The sequence below is a fragment of the Oxyura jamaicensis genome, chromosome 14 (assembly GCF_011077185.1).
Source record: "Oxyura jamaicensis isolate SHBP4307 breed ruddy duck chromosome 14, BPBGC_Ojam_1.0, whole genome shotgun sequence".
NCBI lineage: Eukaryota > Metazoa > Chordata > Aves > Anseriformes > Anatidae > Oxyura > Oxyura jamaicensis.
Genome location: NC_048906.1, coordinates 4,184,049 through 4,199,835, shown reverse-complemented (window position 1 = coordinate 4,199,835; position 15,787 = coordinate 4,184,049). Strand labels below are relative to the sequence as shown.

At 41.1% G+C, this 15,787-nt stretch overlaps 1 protein-coding gene across 2 annotated transcripts in view; it reads left to right on the top strand.

Moving 5' to 3' along the window:
* SDK1 (sidekick cell adhesion molecule 1) overlaps window positions 1–15,787 on the top strand; it is a 393,889-nt gene that overhangs the window by 328,150 nt on the left and 49,952 nt on the right. For both annotated transcript variants that reach the window (XM_035340049.1, XM_035340050.1), the window contains exons 30-34: window positions 1,580–1,774; window positions 5,218–5,419; window positions 7,413–7,516; window positions 9,307–9,377; window positions 14,179–14,314. In XM_035340049.1, the coding sequence (XP_035195940.1) occupies window positions 1,580–1,774; window positions 5,218–5,419; window positions 7,413–7,516; window positions 9,307–9,377; window positions 14,179–14,314 (708 nt within the window). The remainder of the gene's footprint in view (window positions 1–1,579; window positions 1,775–5,217; window positions 5,420–7,412; window positions 7,517–9,306; window positions 9,378–14,178; window positions 14,315–15,787) is intronic.

Here is a 15,787-nt window from a genome sequence, read left to right as displayed (position 1 = left end):
AAAAAAAAAAAAAGGCAAGGAAATGCTGGGGCTTCATCAACAGCACTGTGATAATCAGCACACCAAAATTATTACCATCTGTATCCCAATTAAATTTCACTGTTCATGAAAGCATGTACCACACACAAGTACGGCATTTACTCAAGAGAGTGCACAAATTCTGTGTCTTTCCGGTGAATGCAATGTGGCAATTGTTGGATATTCACAGTGAAAAATAAATGCCATTGATTTTGTCTAATAGCTACAGGTAAGATAGAATTTGCAGTTTTCATGCAGAGACCTTCAAGAATGAAGCACAGCAAGTTTGGCTCCTCTTGTTGTTGTTGTTTCAGCCAAAATTTGGTGGGAGTTCAAACTCTAGCTGGGATATTAATTCCAAGAGAAAAAGATGGTCTCAGGTGTCTGCAGACCCCTTTGTTTTTCGGAAGATGAGCAGACGGTTGGCAGAATCGTGTCATGACTATTTTGTTTTCAGCTGCTCTGATTTGGATGTGCTGGCTGCCCTCCGCCCTGCGTAACTTCATGAAGCATTTAATCATACAACTGTATTCAGCTGGAGTAATAAAGCCCCACACCAGTTCTGGTATTAATTGATTCTGGAAGTTAGCAGCTGGACTGAAAGTTACCATCAAGCTCCAGAAGTGAGAGCCTGATTCAATTGCTGGATGTACAGAATGGGTTTGAACATTTGGCAGACCCTCTATGGGGGCCAGTTGTTGCTAGCGGTGCGTGCGAACTCTGGACGCCCTCCTTTGCACAGTTGGATCATTAATAATACACACTAAACTGTGAGCTCGTAATCATCAGGCAGGCAGGTTGGAATGAGGGCTATCATTTGCAGGCATCCACAAAATTGATTATTAAGTGCAGCATGATTTAAGCAGGACCTCACAGCTTGCAGGCTTCTTCCTTGGGGTGTGGACAGGGACAGCAGTGTTTGAAGACAGAAGGAAAATGCTTTTATTGTCAGTCCCAGCCTTCAACGTACAGTTACAGGGGAGTGGGAGAGCTGAGATAAAGGCAAATGCAAAAAGCAGGGGCAAGCATTTACCTGGGTATTATGAAGGCTGCACAGTTCAGGAATCCAACAGCCGAAGAACTTTTAGTTTTAACAAGTGCTATCATGGTGTGTGTGTTAGAGGGAACAGTGTGTGCGTGTGTTTGGGTGGAAAGCTGAAAAGAGAGAGTGTTGTCCTGAACTCACTGAGCCAGGTGAGATGAATTGCATAAACTATTTGTTCCGTTGCCTTTCCAAAAAGGTACAAGTATGCTCAGAAAAGATTATACGTTTTTGTGTCTTGTTGGGATGAAGGATGGAAAGTGAAGTCAGTTCCAGGGCAGATAATATTGAATAGACCCTTGTGTGCACCGCAGTGTGTAATTTCCCCATAAGGTATTGCACCTGACTGTGGACGGCTGGCATATAGCAGAGTTTTAAAGCCCTAAAGGAAGCAAATTACTTAGTTCTGGTCCAGTTAAACAAGTAATTACAATAAAGTAATAGTTTTGGTGCTCTTTTGTTCCTGCTAGAAAAACATCCTAACCTCTCTACTCTCTTCTGTTGACGCTGTGATTTCAGGTTATCAGATTGCATACCGCCTGGCCAGCAGCAGCCCTAACAAGTTCACGACAGTGGAGGTTGGTTCAACGGTCAGGCAGTTCACTGCTACAGACCTCACCCCTGAGTCAGCATACATCTTTCGGACGTCTGCCAAGACGAGGCAGGGCTGGGGGGAGCCTCTGGAAGCCACAGTGATCACAACAGAGAAAAGAGGTAATGCTTGCAGCCACAGGTTGAGGAGCTTTCTGTTGCATGCCTTAGAGCCTGTGCTGCACTTAGGGGAATTTTAATAACAAGCTACAGCCTGTATACCTCCTCCTTCTCACACCATAAACCTGCTCCAAACCATAGCAACATCATGATTTTAGAAACCTGGTGAGCAAGACAGACTTTTATGAGAGGCAGTTCTTCTAACCTGCCGGGCTGTTGGAGATTGATTTTTCCATCAGCTGCTATATTGGCCATATGCAGCCTCCTTCTGCAGTCAAATAGTTTTATTTTTTTCAGCTCTCCTCTTTTCTAGAAAGATTGCAAGCTTAAGAACGTAAATGATGGAGGAATTAAATTGATTAGGGAACACAGAGTGAGAGTCGGTGATGTTGCAGGATTTCTCCATGTGGCTCCTCCATTACACCTCAGTCCGACCTAGTGTGTTAGTAATTACTTTGGCCTTTTCACTGCTGTAAACTCAAGCAGAGTGTTTGTATCTGGATTGTCCAGAATTTTTCTACTTCTTGTATCAGGCACAAAATGATTATTCACATTCTGCATCCTCAAATTCTGTTCTGTAGGGAACCCACCTGAAGAAAGTAAGAGCTCCATGTACGTGAATGAGTGCAGATGCTAAGATAAATGTATCAAAATGTGAAAGTTATAAGTAATATAAGTTATTACAGAATCTGGTCTGCATCATTGCTTGTTTCTAATGCTTTGGCTCAAGTAACAGTTCAAATATCCAGTCATAGAATGCATCTCCAGAGCTAACAGAAAAACTTTCTATTTGTGAAGAATTTTTTTTTCATTCAGAGCTTCTGAAAAATAGAAGTCATTGGCCTGATACTCGACCACCAGCAGGGAAGTCATATGAGTTGCATTTCAGCTCTTTAAATCCTGTGTGGTTGGTGTTAAAATTCCCACCAGCATAGCTCTCCAGGTGCCATGCAGCCTCCTAGGGTGTAACAGTGCAGTCCTTAGAGAAAGAACCTCTAGAGCTGTATTAGGAAACTTAAAGTGCCTCTGCTAAAGATACTGTCCATCAAGCAGATTTATCAGCTCAAGGTTTCCTCCACCCCTGTCTGATTGCTGTCAAAGTGGAAGTTTAAAGTCAAATGTGTGAGTTTCAGGGGGAAAAAAAAAAAAAAAGGCGGCATGTCCAATAAAGTGAATACTCAAAGCTCAGAGCCTCTCCTTTTCAACAAAATGTGCTCAGATTTCCCAGCCCATGCACAGGCTGTTGCTGGATACACAATAGCTCAAGGCAGAACTCCTAGCTCCACTGCAGGAACAATGATCCCTTGTTGCTGTCAATGCTTTAGGGTTATCTTGAATAGGCAAGTCATAAAATAAAAGGAACTCTTTCTCTTTTTGATGGATGGCTCTACTGTGTCTGTGCTATGGAACTGAGTCCCAAGGCACTGAGAGTTAACTGAAGTGATCCCATATGTAAAGTGTAGAGAGAAAAATGTATAATCTTACATCAACAAGATTAGTGTGAAGAAATTATAAAGAAGTTTATCTAGAGCAGCTATTCTGTCAACAAGTAAACAAACAAACAAGCCTGGAACTTGTATACATAATAAATATTCTAGAGTGAAAAGATATTTACTTTCCATTAATGAAAACACATTTAATACCCTTGTTGTCCTTGATAGTGAGGTAAGCAGGCATGAAAATTCCCTCGAAGATCAGCAGAATCGGTCACTTTTCTTGCCCTTTAAATTCCCACAGCAATCCCAATATAAAGCTTTATATTTTACAGTGATACCTCTGATTTATAGGTCCCAAGCTGTATTGTAGCTGTATTCTCCAGACATGCTTCTGTAGAGCTCTGGATCCACATAATGGCACGATACCCTTCAGACTAGTTAGCACCAGGGATCCAGGCAGAACTGAGTCAGAAGATGTAAATGTAGCAAGAAATTAAAAGGAGTCCATTGAGTCATATGGCCTGGCCTTACATTCCTGCACAAACAGCTCACCTGAGCATTTGCTTGTGGCTAAATTCCCATAAATAAACTCTTCATACTAATGCTTTTGTACAAACAGTCACAGTGCGTATCTTGCAATACAGGAGATTTTAAGATCTCCCATTAGCAGCAGGAGGAAACCCAATCGTGGGAGACTGACTGCAAGATCTGACCTGCCCAAAACTGCGAGCTGGTTAAAGCTTATCAGCAGAGAGTATTAAATCCCCACATAACACTCACTTCCTTTGATAGAATAACCCTGAATACCTGTCTCGGCCTGTCAGTGTAAGGCATTGACCTTTTGCATTGTACTCTGGATCGCAGGCAGCTGGCAATGAGGGCTTCCTACAGCTAATAGCTTACAAATCTTTTGGCACCGATGTCAGCAAGAGCATGCTACAGAGAGGTGCCAAAATATATAGGAAATGTTTTTAGGGGATGGCAAACAAATAATGTGCTCGCCATACAGATCTGTGAGGAATCATGCCATCAGAGGGATGTTTATGGAAACGAGTGCTGATGAAGTTGAATTGAATTGCTTCTCAAAAGCAAGTCACTGCAGTGTCTCCAATCAATTTCTGCTTTATTACATGCCACACATTTTAATCAGAATCAATAATCTTCATGATAAACAATTAAACAATTATTCCCCACTCTATGGAGTTTCTCTATTGAAATCGATGGAGTGCAGAGACACAGTGACGGGAAAGGAGATCTATACTGAAACAGTTGGGGACTGGCATGCTCACACCCACGTTACCATTCCTTGCCCTGTCTAAAGGTGTACTGTTGATTACTTTGGGGAGATCTCCCTCAGTGTTGGCACTTGCTGGTCTGACTTCGCAGATTCAAAGTTAGTAAATGAGAAGGGAAGAAGAAGGGAGGTCTGGAAGTGAACTGAAGCAGGTATTGGGATGGACTGTAAGTTGTGGAGTTGGACTGTGCTACATACCAGCCTGGTCCAGCTCATCCCTTCCTCTTCTTCATGCCTTGACTGGGGAGCAGCTGGTAGAAGAGGATGCAATGTAGCACAGAGAGAACACAGTCCCCTGGTCCCAAGCAGAAAGCACAGGTTAAAAAGTGAGCTAATTTACAGGTAAGTTCTGTCAAAGAGCCATTGTAGCTGGGAGCACACCTGAGTTTCATTAAAGGCTTCTTTGGTTTGCTTGGCTGCTGCTCCTAATGCTTCTTCCTTAACCTGCCAAGATATGACCCTCAAAAGTTTGAGGTCTGCTGCTAGCAAAGTGTATATTTGGTTATGACCTTTTATGCAGGGAGATAAGAATCAGTTTTACTGCTCGTCTTTGCTGCAGAAGGTTAAGGAATGGGATGGCTTTTATACTTCATGGGGCAAATCCAAAAGGTCAGTCTCCTGTGGCATTACCACTATGAAAATCCAATTATGCTATCACATTTTCTATTAGCTTGAATAGCCTCTCAAGGCAGTACCAAATTATGGTTTAATTGCAGAACGGCCAGCACCTCCCAGGCAGCTGACGACCCCCCAGTCGGATGTGTCGTCACGGAGCCTGCAGTTGAAGTGGGTCCCTGGAAGTGACGGATCTTCACCAATACGGTATTTCACGGTGCAAGTGCGAGAACTGCCAAAAGGAGACTGGCAAACCTATTCCTCTTCTATCAGCCACGAGGCAACGTCCTGCATCATTGAAAGGTACCGTATGATCCCAGCCTGGCATGGAAATTCCAGTGCTTTCCACTTAGAGCAGTTAGAAGGCCAAAGCTAGCATCACTCAGCTTCATGGTCTTTTTGAGGGAGATAGGTTAAGTGAGGGTCACCGATCCCATTGTAGAGGTGGTGTTATGAAAAGCAATTCAGAGATTTGCTGAAGGTCATGCAATAAATCTAATTAAATTTGAATTGTAGTGCATCTTTTTGAAGCCCTTCTGAAAGCTCAGCACGGTAGATAATGCTACTCAGGCTAAAGCATATGTAGCTATGCAGTGCTCTGTAAAATACAACTAGTAAAAAATCCTTTCAGTAGTGACTGATGTTAAAATCCACTCTTAATGCTGCATTGCAATTATCTCTATATAAGCTTTTCCAGATGAAATGAGAACCATTTTTATCTGCATTTTCCATACTGAAGTTTATAGATAGCATCAGAATGTCTCAACTTTGTTATTCAGACTTCATTATATCCTCAGCAATGCTGTTGTAATTAAAGTCCTTGTAACATCTGTGAAAACAATTGAGTGTCTATGAGAAGGTACTTGTTTTGCTGTCCATTTCCTCTATTGACCAACTAGTACAAATCAGATTATTTCTGAAAGGCTGAGAGTTTTTGCAAAATACTCAGCTCAAAGCATTCAGATACAGATTTTTCAGGTCTGTTATAAAAATATCAGTGGCTGTGACATATGGCTGCTCTCTGGTCATGTGCCAGAAGATGCAGATACATTGGTATCCTTTTGTCTGACTGTGCAGGAAAAAAAAATAAAGAAAACCTGACAATTATTGTACAGATACAAACCTGATTCATTAACCCTGGAGGTGTTATACCCACCCTGAATTATACCCAGTATCTTTCCAACTTCTAAAATCAAGGAGACCAACTGTGTCCTTTAGACTTGACATTGGCATTCCTGAAAACAAAAGATCATCTTCAAGGAAGATGATTCAAATTCTTAAAGCTGCTGTAGGTAAGTAATGGTGTCCTAATAGGGTAGTACTGCGAAAGCGTTCTTCTCCCTCTTGCTAAAAGCATTTTCCTGTGAAAGTCCAGAAGAGTGGTATGTGCTTGGTGCTAGAATGCTGCCCATCAGAATGCATTATCTCTTGATGTTTAATCATTCCTTACAAGCATCTTTACTTGGGTTGTAGTCAGTGTTACATCTGCCAGCTGGTGGCTAGACACTTCCAATTAATCAGATAAATCCCCCATAACTTACAGCTCTGCATTTCTACTCTGCATGTGAATCAAAGAGCAGACTCCCCCACACCTTCTCCCTGCCAAACCAAGCCAGAAGAATCTTTGCTAAGGTTATGTCAGCTGGAAATCGCTCTTTGCATATCTTAAAGCCCTGTGTCGATAAAAGAGCTGCAGGGAACCTGTTGTTACTGTCTTTATTAAATAATCTAGGTAATAACATTAATTTAAAATTCAGTAGGAATAAAACGCGCTGATCACACGGCATGCTGTAGAGGATTAGTCAGAAGGCTGGCGCTCTGAATTCCAATGCCGGCTTCATCCTGACTCACCGGCTGACCCTGCACATCACCTGCTTCCTCTGTGCCTGTCTTCCCTCTCTGTGCACTGACAATGAGCAAACCTGCTGGTGTGTTCAGAGTCTACCTCAGGCAAAGCTTATGCAGCACCATGAAAGCCAGGTTTTGCATCCCCATGCAGCAGAGCAGTCATAGGTTGCTCCATGCACTGCACCTTAACGGCTGTTTTCTGGAGTGTGATGCAGCTCTGAATCCATGCATGTTTTCAAGAATTCAGGCCCAAGGCAATCTGAGAAGATGCTGGTGGCAGTGAGGGTGTGAACACCCCCATGTCCTGATGAAGCTAGGGGAGGCTGCAAAGAAAGGGTGGCGTGGGGAAGAGAAGCTGCCAATGGGCAGGCTGTCTAACTGCTTGTTATGAAGCAATCTGTGATGATACAGGGAGATTTCTTAGGTGCCTTATTGTAATGTTCCACAGCCTGAATCCATTCACTTCTTACAAGCTGCGAGTGAAAGCAACCAACGATATCGGAGACAGTGACTTCAGCGCGGAGACTGAAGCGGTCACAACTCTGCAGGATGGTAAGCACAGAGGAGAGGCAGCCTGGGGACATTGCCATGGGATGGGTGCTCCAGGGTGCTCCTGGAACTGCTGAACCCGCTGCAATGTGATCTCCACAGTGACCGGAGTGAAAATTCAACATCAAATGTGGTTTTGTTCATAAGAGATTGATACAGGTAGTAATGAGGTTGGGCTGAATTAATAACGGACAGTCTTAAGTGTCCTGCTGTGCCCCCAGAATGAATCATACTTTCAGGAGTCTCCAAATGGAATTAAACTCCATTTGATTGGCTTCCAAACTCTGCACTAACCATTATCTTTGCAGAAATTGAATAATTTACAGGAGATCATTAAAAATAAATGTAGAACCGTGAATACATTTGAAGAAGTTTCTTCAATTGTTTTCACTCACAATCCACATCACTCTGCAGTACGGCAAAATTGCTGAGGTATAAGTAAGAAAGAGCACGAAGCTCCTGGAAACACGAGCATTTAATCCTGCAGATCAGGACTAATAAACTGTGAATGACATTGACAAGGCTTTTATTTTTAGCCTTAGAGATCAGCTTCTAATTCCTTGATTGTATAAAGCCAATGCCTGAATGCAGAATTAGCTCTGATGTCTTGAATGGGACTACCAATGGAGAAATGAACACTGCAAAGTGAGAAAAGGCATTGGCATTTACCCTTAGACTGGGAAATAGCATAATACATGTGTTTATACACTGGGATACATGTGCTTATACATTGCTCAGATTTAGTATTTAATACAGCACAAAGAATGACTAGTCAAATAGGACATGGAGATACAAAAATAGGAAAGAATTTTGCCAAGGAATGTTTAAAGAATGTGATCTGGAAATTAGAAAAACAGGAGAGAGCTTGGGGGTATCCTAAGTTAAACAAGTATTTTTGTAGTACTTGAAAAAACGATGTGCCTAGCAGCCTTTTAAAGGCATCTTGACTCTCCACCTTCCTGAACAAGAGCTGCTGCATGGTGCAGGCTGTAACTGGTACTAATGAGGCAATACTGAGTCACTGTTTTGGAATTCAAAATTTTATTTTCAATTCTCTTTGAATTTAGCTACGGTGAATCCGGAGTTGTGCTTGGCCTCCTCACAATACAACTGGGAAAGGCTGTGAAAGCTTCTCACCTCCTTAACAAACTGTGAACATTTATTCTGCTGAGCAAACCTGGTGCTGCCACTAGAGCATTACACTGCAGAAGGCTGTCAGCTCCTGATAAGCCTTCCCTTCTTTGTACGTGAGCTGCTGGAGTGTGTGCAGATGTGTTACAGGCCATGGACACAGGAATGGGTTAACCCATGGTAAATCAAGCTGTCCTAATTAAAATAATCTGGGAATGCATGACATAGACTCTTAAGAACAACGTGGGCTTGCCCCAACTATGGCAAAAATGTCATGGAAAATTTGGGAGCAGTTTGTTCATGCTTTCAAGCACACACTCAGCTGGTTTAACTTCATTTTGAATTTCTAGCTATTTGTTTGTGAGCAGCTGGCATGATGCAGCTTCCTCCAGATTTATGCCCTATGCCCTGAGCTTTTCTCTTATTCCTACTCAAGTTGCCAAGGCCACAGGTAGAGCAAGAAGTGTATGAGAAATGGCTGGCTTCTGCCTGGATTGCAATATTCATATCAGCAGCATTGCATTTGAGACCCACCGCACAGTGACTGGGATAGAAGAGTTTTTTTCAGCAGAAAAATAAATAAATAAAATGATGAATAAGCTGCCTATTTTTCACCCGGTTGCTATAACTGTTTTGGTTACCTTTTTATTTTTCTCATTTAGTTCCAGATGAGCCACCCAGTTCTGTGTTAGTAACTCCCCACACTACTTCATCTGTCCTTGTGCAATGGCAGGTAGGTAAAACGCAAAATCATGATGTTTTTTGTTTGCTTTGACTTGTTGGCCACAATGGTTCATTGCAATGGCTGTTTTACTGAGCTGGAAGGAGCGTAGTAAAGTTGAAGGACTGCAGCTACTTCCTGGGTTTCCTGCTCTGGGCATATATTTTAGTGATGGATAGAAATTTCTGTGTGTTAGTTTTACTTTGTACCCTGTGAGGAAAATCTTGGGAGGTAAGAGTTTCTCTAGAGATGCTCAAGATTATTACTTTTACAGATTCTCCTGTCTTTTAATTGTTGGGCAATAGATCTGCATCTTTACATTGAGAGCATTTAACAGTGTGTGGTATTGGTGAGGATCAGGAAAAGCTCACTGCTGTTAACATTGCATACTGCCCTCTCCAGCTGCTGAAGTAATCAGAAGTGTATGCTGTGCCTGGTGTCCTGGTCATACTTTGAGGAGCTCCACGTGCCCTTTTGGCTTTCAGAAGGCTAAAAGCTGAGATTTCTTCAGAGTAGAGGAAAACAAGTTTCAGTGCTCCATAATATGTCTGAGTTGGATGTGAAAGAATTCCTGCCGAGTCTGCATTCTATATACATCTTTCCTGTGCCTTCCTTTATCTTTCAATCTGATACTGGCCTCCTGGGATATGCCGGAACATTTTGTGACCCAGTGCCTGAGGCTTCTTTTTGTGGAGTAAGCATTAAGAGGGGAACCCAGTGGGGTAGTGCACGTTATCTGTAACCTCTGCTGCAAAGCCTCAGCCCACCCTACTCCTGAGACAATGTCCCACACACATAATAAGGATAGCTTTGGACAGATTGCATTAGAGTGAAAAATGTACATATGCGTTTACAGTACAGATGGGGCTCCTTGCATTTTGGAAAAAAAAAATGTATGTATGAGGGTCTGTTTATTGCTGTGCAGCACTTTAAAAATATGCCTGGCTCTACTACTGGGTTGCTGGCCCAAGTACATGCAGCATAATACTAAGTAACAACATTGCTTACAGCATGTTGAACAAATAGGAGACATGTTGAACGGTTTTACCAAAGGAATTGTGGAGAGATGTAAATCTGTCGCCCCACCTCTGAATAAAGCCCACAGTGAAGGAAAAGGTATGCAAAAAAAAAAGGACAAAGAGAATGTGAGGCATGATGTACTGTAGAAATAAACATTCCCCCAATTGACTGATTATTGGTGTGTAGTTAATGTGAAATAGGTGGTTGTTTAGGTAATTGGATGCTTTTTATTTCATGAAAATGAAATGGGGTTGTTGTGCCAGAGCCATCTCAAGGGAGTTGTGGGCGATTATATGTCATTACTACATGTATATTAATAGGTCCTGGTAATTCAGCCGCACTATATTTTTCAAATAAACAAAAATCTTCAAGTCCCACAATAGCCTCCAATTAAGAAGTTGTTTCACAGCAGTGTTTAAGAAATAATGTAAACTGAAAACAGCAGTCAAGCTAAATGGGAGAGTAGATTTCCAAGCAAAGCTAAATTTTTAACTTTGAGCCATGTTAATAATTCACAAAACAAACTCTAGATGCACTATCTGTGCTTTCAGCTGCTTGGTCCAATCAGTCCATTATTTTTAAATTTAAAGTAGGAAGAAAATAAGTAATTTCCATTGCGGTCTGCTGTATCAATAATGCAAGGTTATTTCAAATGTTCTGGAGGATGTTATAGTTAACATCAGGGTTACGTACTGTTCTGCTTCTACCATAGAGACAGCAATTATTCAAACTTACGTTGTTTTCTTTTTTTCAAGAGCACAAAACTGTTTCTCTTAATTCCGTACAGCATTATGGCCTGCCACTCATAATCATTTTACCTGTTTCAGCAGATCCCTCAGGCCTTCATACAAAACCCTAAATAATCCATTACATCAAAAGCAGACTTCTGTCCATGAGAGGCGCATAGGAAGGGGAAGACCTGACCTTTTAGCAGAGTACCCTGTTCAGGAGAGAATCATCATTTCTGTGGCAAGGAGAAAGACAGATTTCAAGCCATTTGTTTTCTGAGCTTTCCTGTCCTAAATTTAAAGAAGGGAAAAATGGAGAATCACATGAAAGTGTAAGAAAACAATGCCCACTATCAACAAATCAGTGTTGTACTGCGGTGAGGAATTAAGCTTTATCTCTTAGCAGCTGTATGGCAGGGTAGGGAGGAATAGCTTCAGTAGTGTTTTCCTTTTAAGATTCTGTAGGATTTCTACCTTAACTTTTTTTTTTAGGTAAAAAAAAAATGTTTTTGATTAAAAGTTTAAAAAGAAAAAGACATTGAATCCTTCCAAGAGCACCTTCCTTCTAGATAATAATTAACTGAAATACAAATCCCTGTAATATTCTGTGAAGTTTTTTTCCATGATGGACAGGCTTTATTATATTTTTTTTTCAGCTTTTCTCCTCCTCTGTGGCAATGTACTATCTGGGTAGGACAATGTCTCCCTTTACCTTGTCTGCATAGAAAACAGTCCTCAGGTTTGTGGTTTGACTCCTCCCTGCTAGGACAGAGGGAGGCGATGACTCTGCAATGCTGTCGGGCCTTTCTCGGCTAGGGCACCGTCAGAGCTAAAGCTGCTTCATTATAGCATAGAAAACAAAAAAGGAAAGTCATAAGATTAAAAAAGGAGGGGAAAAAAAACAAACTCATGGTACATATGCTAGTAATTGCCAATAAACAATATATCTTCTTCTCCATCTTGCAGAGAACGTTTCAGCTGGTCCATGAGTGACGGTGCCAGGCAGCCGTGGACAGGCTGTCACTTGGTTTGGTTTATTTGTTCAGTCCCTTACACCAGGGCTTCAGCCTGTGACTAGAAAAAGGTTTTGTACAAAAGGTTGATTTATTTGCCTTGTAAAGTGGACTCTGAGAGGGGGTATGGTTGCTCTTCTTTTAAATATAGCAAAGGAGTAAACACCCTATAGGGAGAAGAACAATTTAAACCAAAAGACAATGTTAGCAGAGGAACAAATGGTTACAGACTTGCTCTGAATTATTTAGATGAGAAATTTAATGAAGGTTTCTAACCACCCAAGTAGGGAGGTTTGGAACAGATTTCCCCAGAAATACTGAGAACCAGAAAAATTAGCTTATTTTCTGGTGGAGCTTGCTCTGTTTATGAAAAGGACTTTAACAAGTTCTTTTCTGCAGTCATGAAGGCCTCATCTTGATGACTCCCAAGGTTCCTCACAATCTTGTGTTCCTGGATCATTCTGTACTACAATTGCTAAATAATAGTGAAAGGCAGTCAAAACTTCTGCAAAGGACAGAGCACAATAATGAGCATGAAACATCAAGATGAATGAGGTACTCCATGTGTAGCAAGTAAAGCAAGATCCTGGGATCCTGGATTGCTTTCAGCAGATTCGGGGCAGGACAACTGCAAAAGAAGCAGGCTTCCTGCAACAGCAGTTTCTGCTCCTTTTCTTGGTAGTTTGGTGTTTGTTATATACACTGGATCACATACTTTTTTTTTTTTTTTCTTCTGTAAACTACAGTCTTTCTACTTAATGCCTTCAACCCTTGCCCAAAGAAAACTTCTTCCAAGGAGACAGGACAGCCATTTCTTACTTTACTATCCTGAGGAAGTAATGGAAGATTCTTGTCATTTCTGGAATCAGAATGTTAGGTTATTACCAAATTTCTGCTTTCTTTCCTGTAAAAATATTCTTCTTACTTTCTGCATTAAAATTACATGTGGTATTACCTTATACTCTAACAGTGTATCACACCAGTGGTTAATTTTTTAATGATGGACAGAAGGTTTCTGTAGTAAAGTTCTCAAGACTCTCCAGATCTTCCTGGATTAAAGGCGAGATCATCATTAAAACCCTTTTCATTTATCCTTTCAACCCCTTAAATTTCAGTACAAGAATCTTTAGAAGATAAATGGCTCAGGGCATCTTTTCTTCTCTGCAGTTCTTAGCCTGCATTAGATTCATAAAAGTCATTTTTTCCCAAACATCAAGAATCTCTTAGCTTGTCCTTAAGTAAGCCATTCAGACAAAAGGTCTTTTTAGTATACTGGTTGTATATCTGTAGTTGAAGGAAGATGTGAGAAGATGCTGAAGAATCCTTGCTGAGGTCTTTTGGCATCTAGCAGCATGTTTCATGGGAGCAAACACATGCATTTGGGTCATCTCAATGGTCACACGTACTCTGCTGCTCCAAGCTGTTGTGGAGGAGACTTAGGTTTTCCTATGGGACACATGGGAAAACTATGCAACACATCAGAGTTCATCATGCTGTGACTCCTCTCTAAAAGCCTCAATGATGCCTATTTTCATCTTCCTAATTAAAGCCAGAATAAACCAATTTTTGGTTATTTTCTCCTCAGTCATTCAGTAAAACATTGCCAAATGAAGAATAGTCTATAAGAAGTCCCCAAGGAAAATAGCTTGTCTCTAGCAAAATAATTATTTTTTGTCATCTCAGAAGAAGTGAAATAATGGTTTGTTGCATTGGAGACTGGCGACATGCATTTTCAGTGATCTGTTTATGTTCTTTATCACACAAATTTATTTGGACCAAGAAGGAAAGAAGATTATCTCTTAGAGAAGTGCATTAGGCATCAATTTTTAAGTAAAGAGCCTTTTGTAATTGCCACAGCTGAGAGAAATCACCAAAGTTGCCTTTAACTTGTGTTTTTCCCATTGCACGAGTTTGTACATTGCTAATGGCTGTTTTCACCAGAGAGCACCGCATCCCTTGGTGCAGAATCAGTGCCAGCTCCTGTCTGTCGTGTCGGATGCTTGTTGCTGTGCGTGTCTTAACAAGAGTGTTCTTTGTGTGAATGTTTTTCAGCCACCTAAAGTTGAGAGTCTGAACGGCTTGCTGTTGGGATACCGCATCTACTATCGGGAGCTGGACTACGACACCGGGTCTGGAACAGAATCCAAAACCATCAAGAACCCTTCAGCTTTAAGAGCAGAGCTCACACGTAAGCCTATATTTTGGACACTATAATGTCCCAGAATCTATCTGTGCACAGACATGATGTGCACTCTTACCACATGGAAAGAACACATGATTATGTCCAAGAGTGCTGGGGATAATTTGGGTTTTACACATTCAGAGTGAAGATGCTGGAAAATGCTATTAACTTCTGTATGATCAGCATCACTTGTAATGGTGCACTCTAATCTGTGCCATCGTGCTTGAACTGTTCTGTCCTCCATGTACCCTCTGATTTCCTACTTTCTGCTGTCTCCACTGGATGATTACCCTGGTGTTCTTTGTTCTGCCATCAGATGAAAAAGAGGGGGACTTTATTTTCCTCCACTTGCTATTTTCTAATATTTTTTATAATTGACATTTTGTTTTTATTTTTATGGTATAAGAAAACAGATGAGGAGAAATTTTAAGTAGCACTTTTAAATTTTGAAGTGCTAGTCCCTATTTTGGAAGAAAACAGCAAAAATGAGCAAGAAGGTGCATGCTTGCTTGCTGTGTTGGCCGCTATTATTTTTATTTTTTTTTGGCTCACATGGTTAGAAGGTAGAGAGGGAAGGGGATAATACAAAAATGAAAAGGACTTTTAGACAAAGGATAGAAGGAAAATCAGAGGGAAGAATAGGCAGAATAAGGTGATGGGAGGTAAAGATGTGAACACTCATTAACCTTACAAGTAGAGCCCAGCAATGAGGCATGCTCGGGGCAGGACCAGCTTTTGTCCTTTTTGATATCAGAGGAATATTCAGAATAAGATAATCCTCTGTGAGCAGCAGAATATGGCTGAGTAAGACTATTTCAATATCTTTTATTGACTTCTGTGTTTCCCGTTTCCATAAAAATGGTTTCTACAAAAGCAAGGATGATTTTTGTGTGGGTGTGAAAAAAGTGGATGTTTTAAATGTAGCATAAGCTTCTAACTGCCCTCGTTTACATCATCGGTTCTGAACGAGAGTTCTGGGAGAGCATAGAGTTTTAACCAGAGGAGAGAAGTAAAGCTCCTATAGGTGTTGAGTATGCACAGTTGTTTTTTCCATACAAAGCTGAATGACTGGTTGTGTGTTTTATCATAAAATAATGACTTTGGATGCTCTCTAGTCTCTTGGAGCTTGTAAAGCCTACTGTTTTCCTCTCTTCCCTCTTCTTGGCTGGCCCTGCAGCTATGTTCCTAATAGCTGTATAGTAGAAAACACCTTGCTGTACTTCTCCAGGGAGTCAAGAGAGATCGAAAGGGTTGGAGACGAGTATTTTAATAGAAACTTCCCTCTTTCTCCTCATAATATGACAGTGTTAACCTTAGTACACCTCTGTTCCTCACTGACCTGCAGTTTTGCACAGCTTAGCATATTATTACAGTTTGTTCACAGCAGGAATGTTGAATTCTGTAAGTGAAACTGTGGGAAATCTAACATATGTTTAAAGAATCAGGTCTTGTCCTATTGTAAGTGTTTGTTCTTTGTGG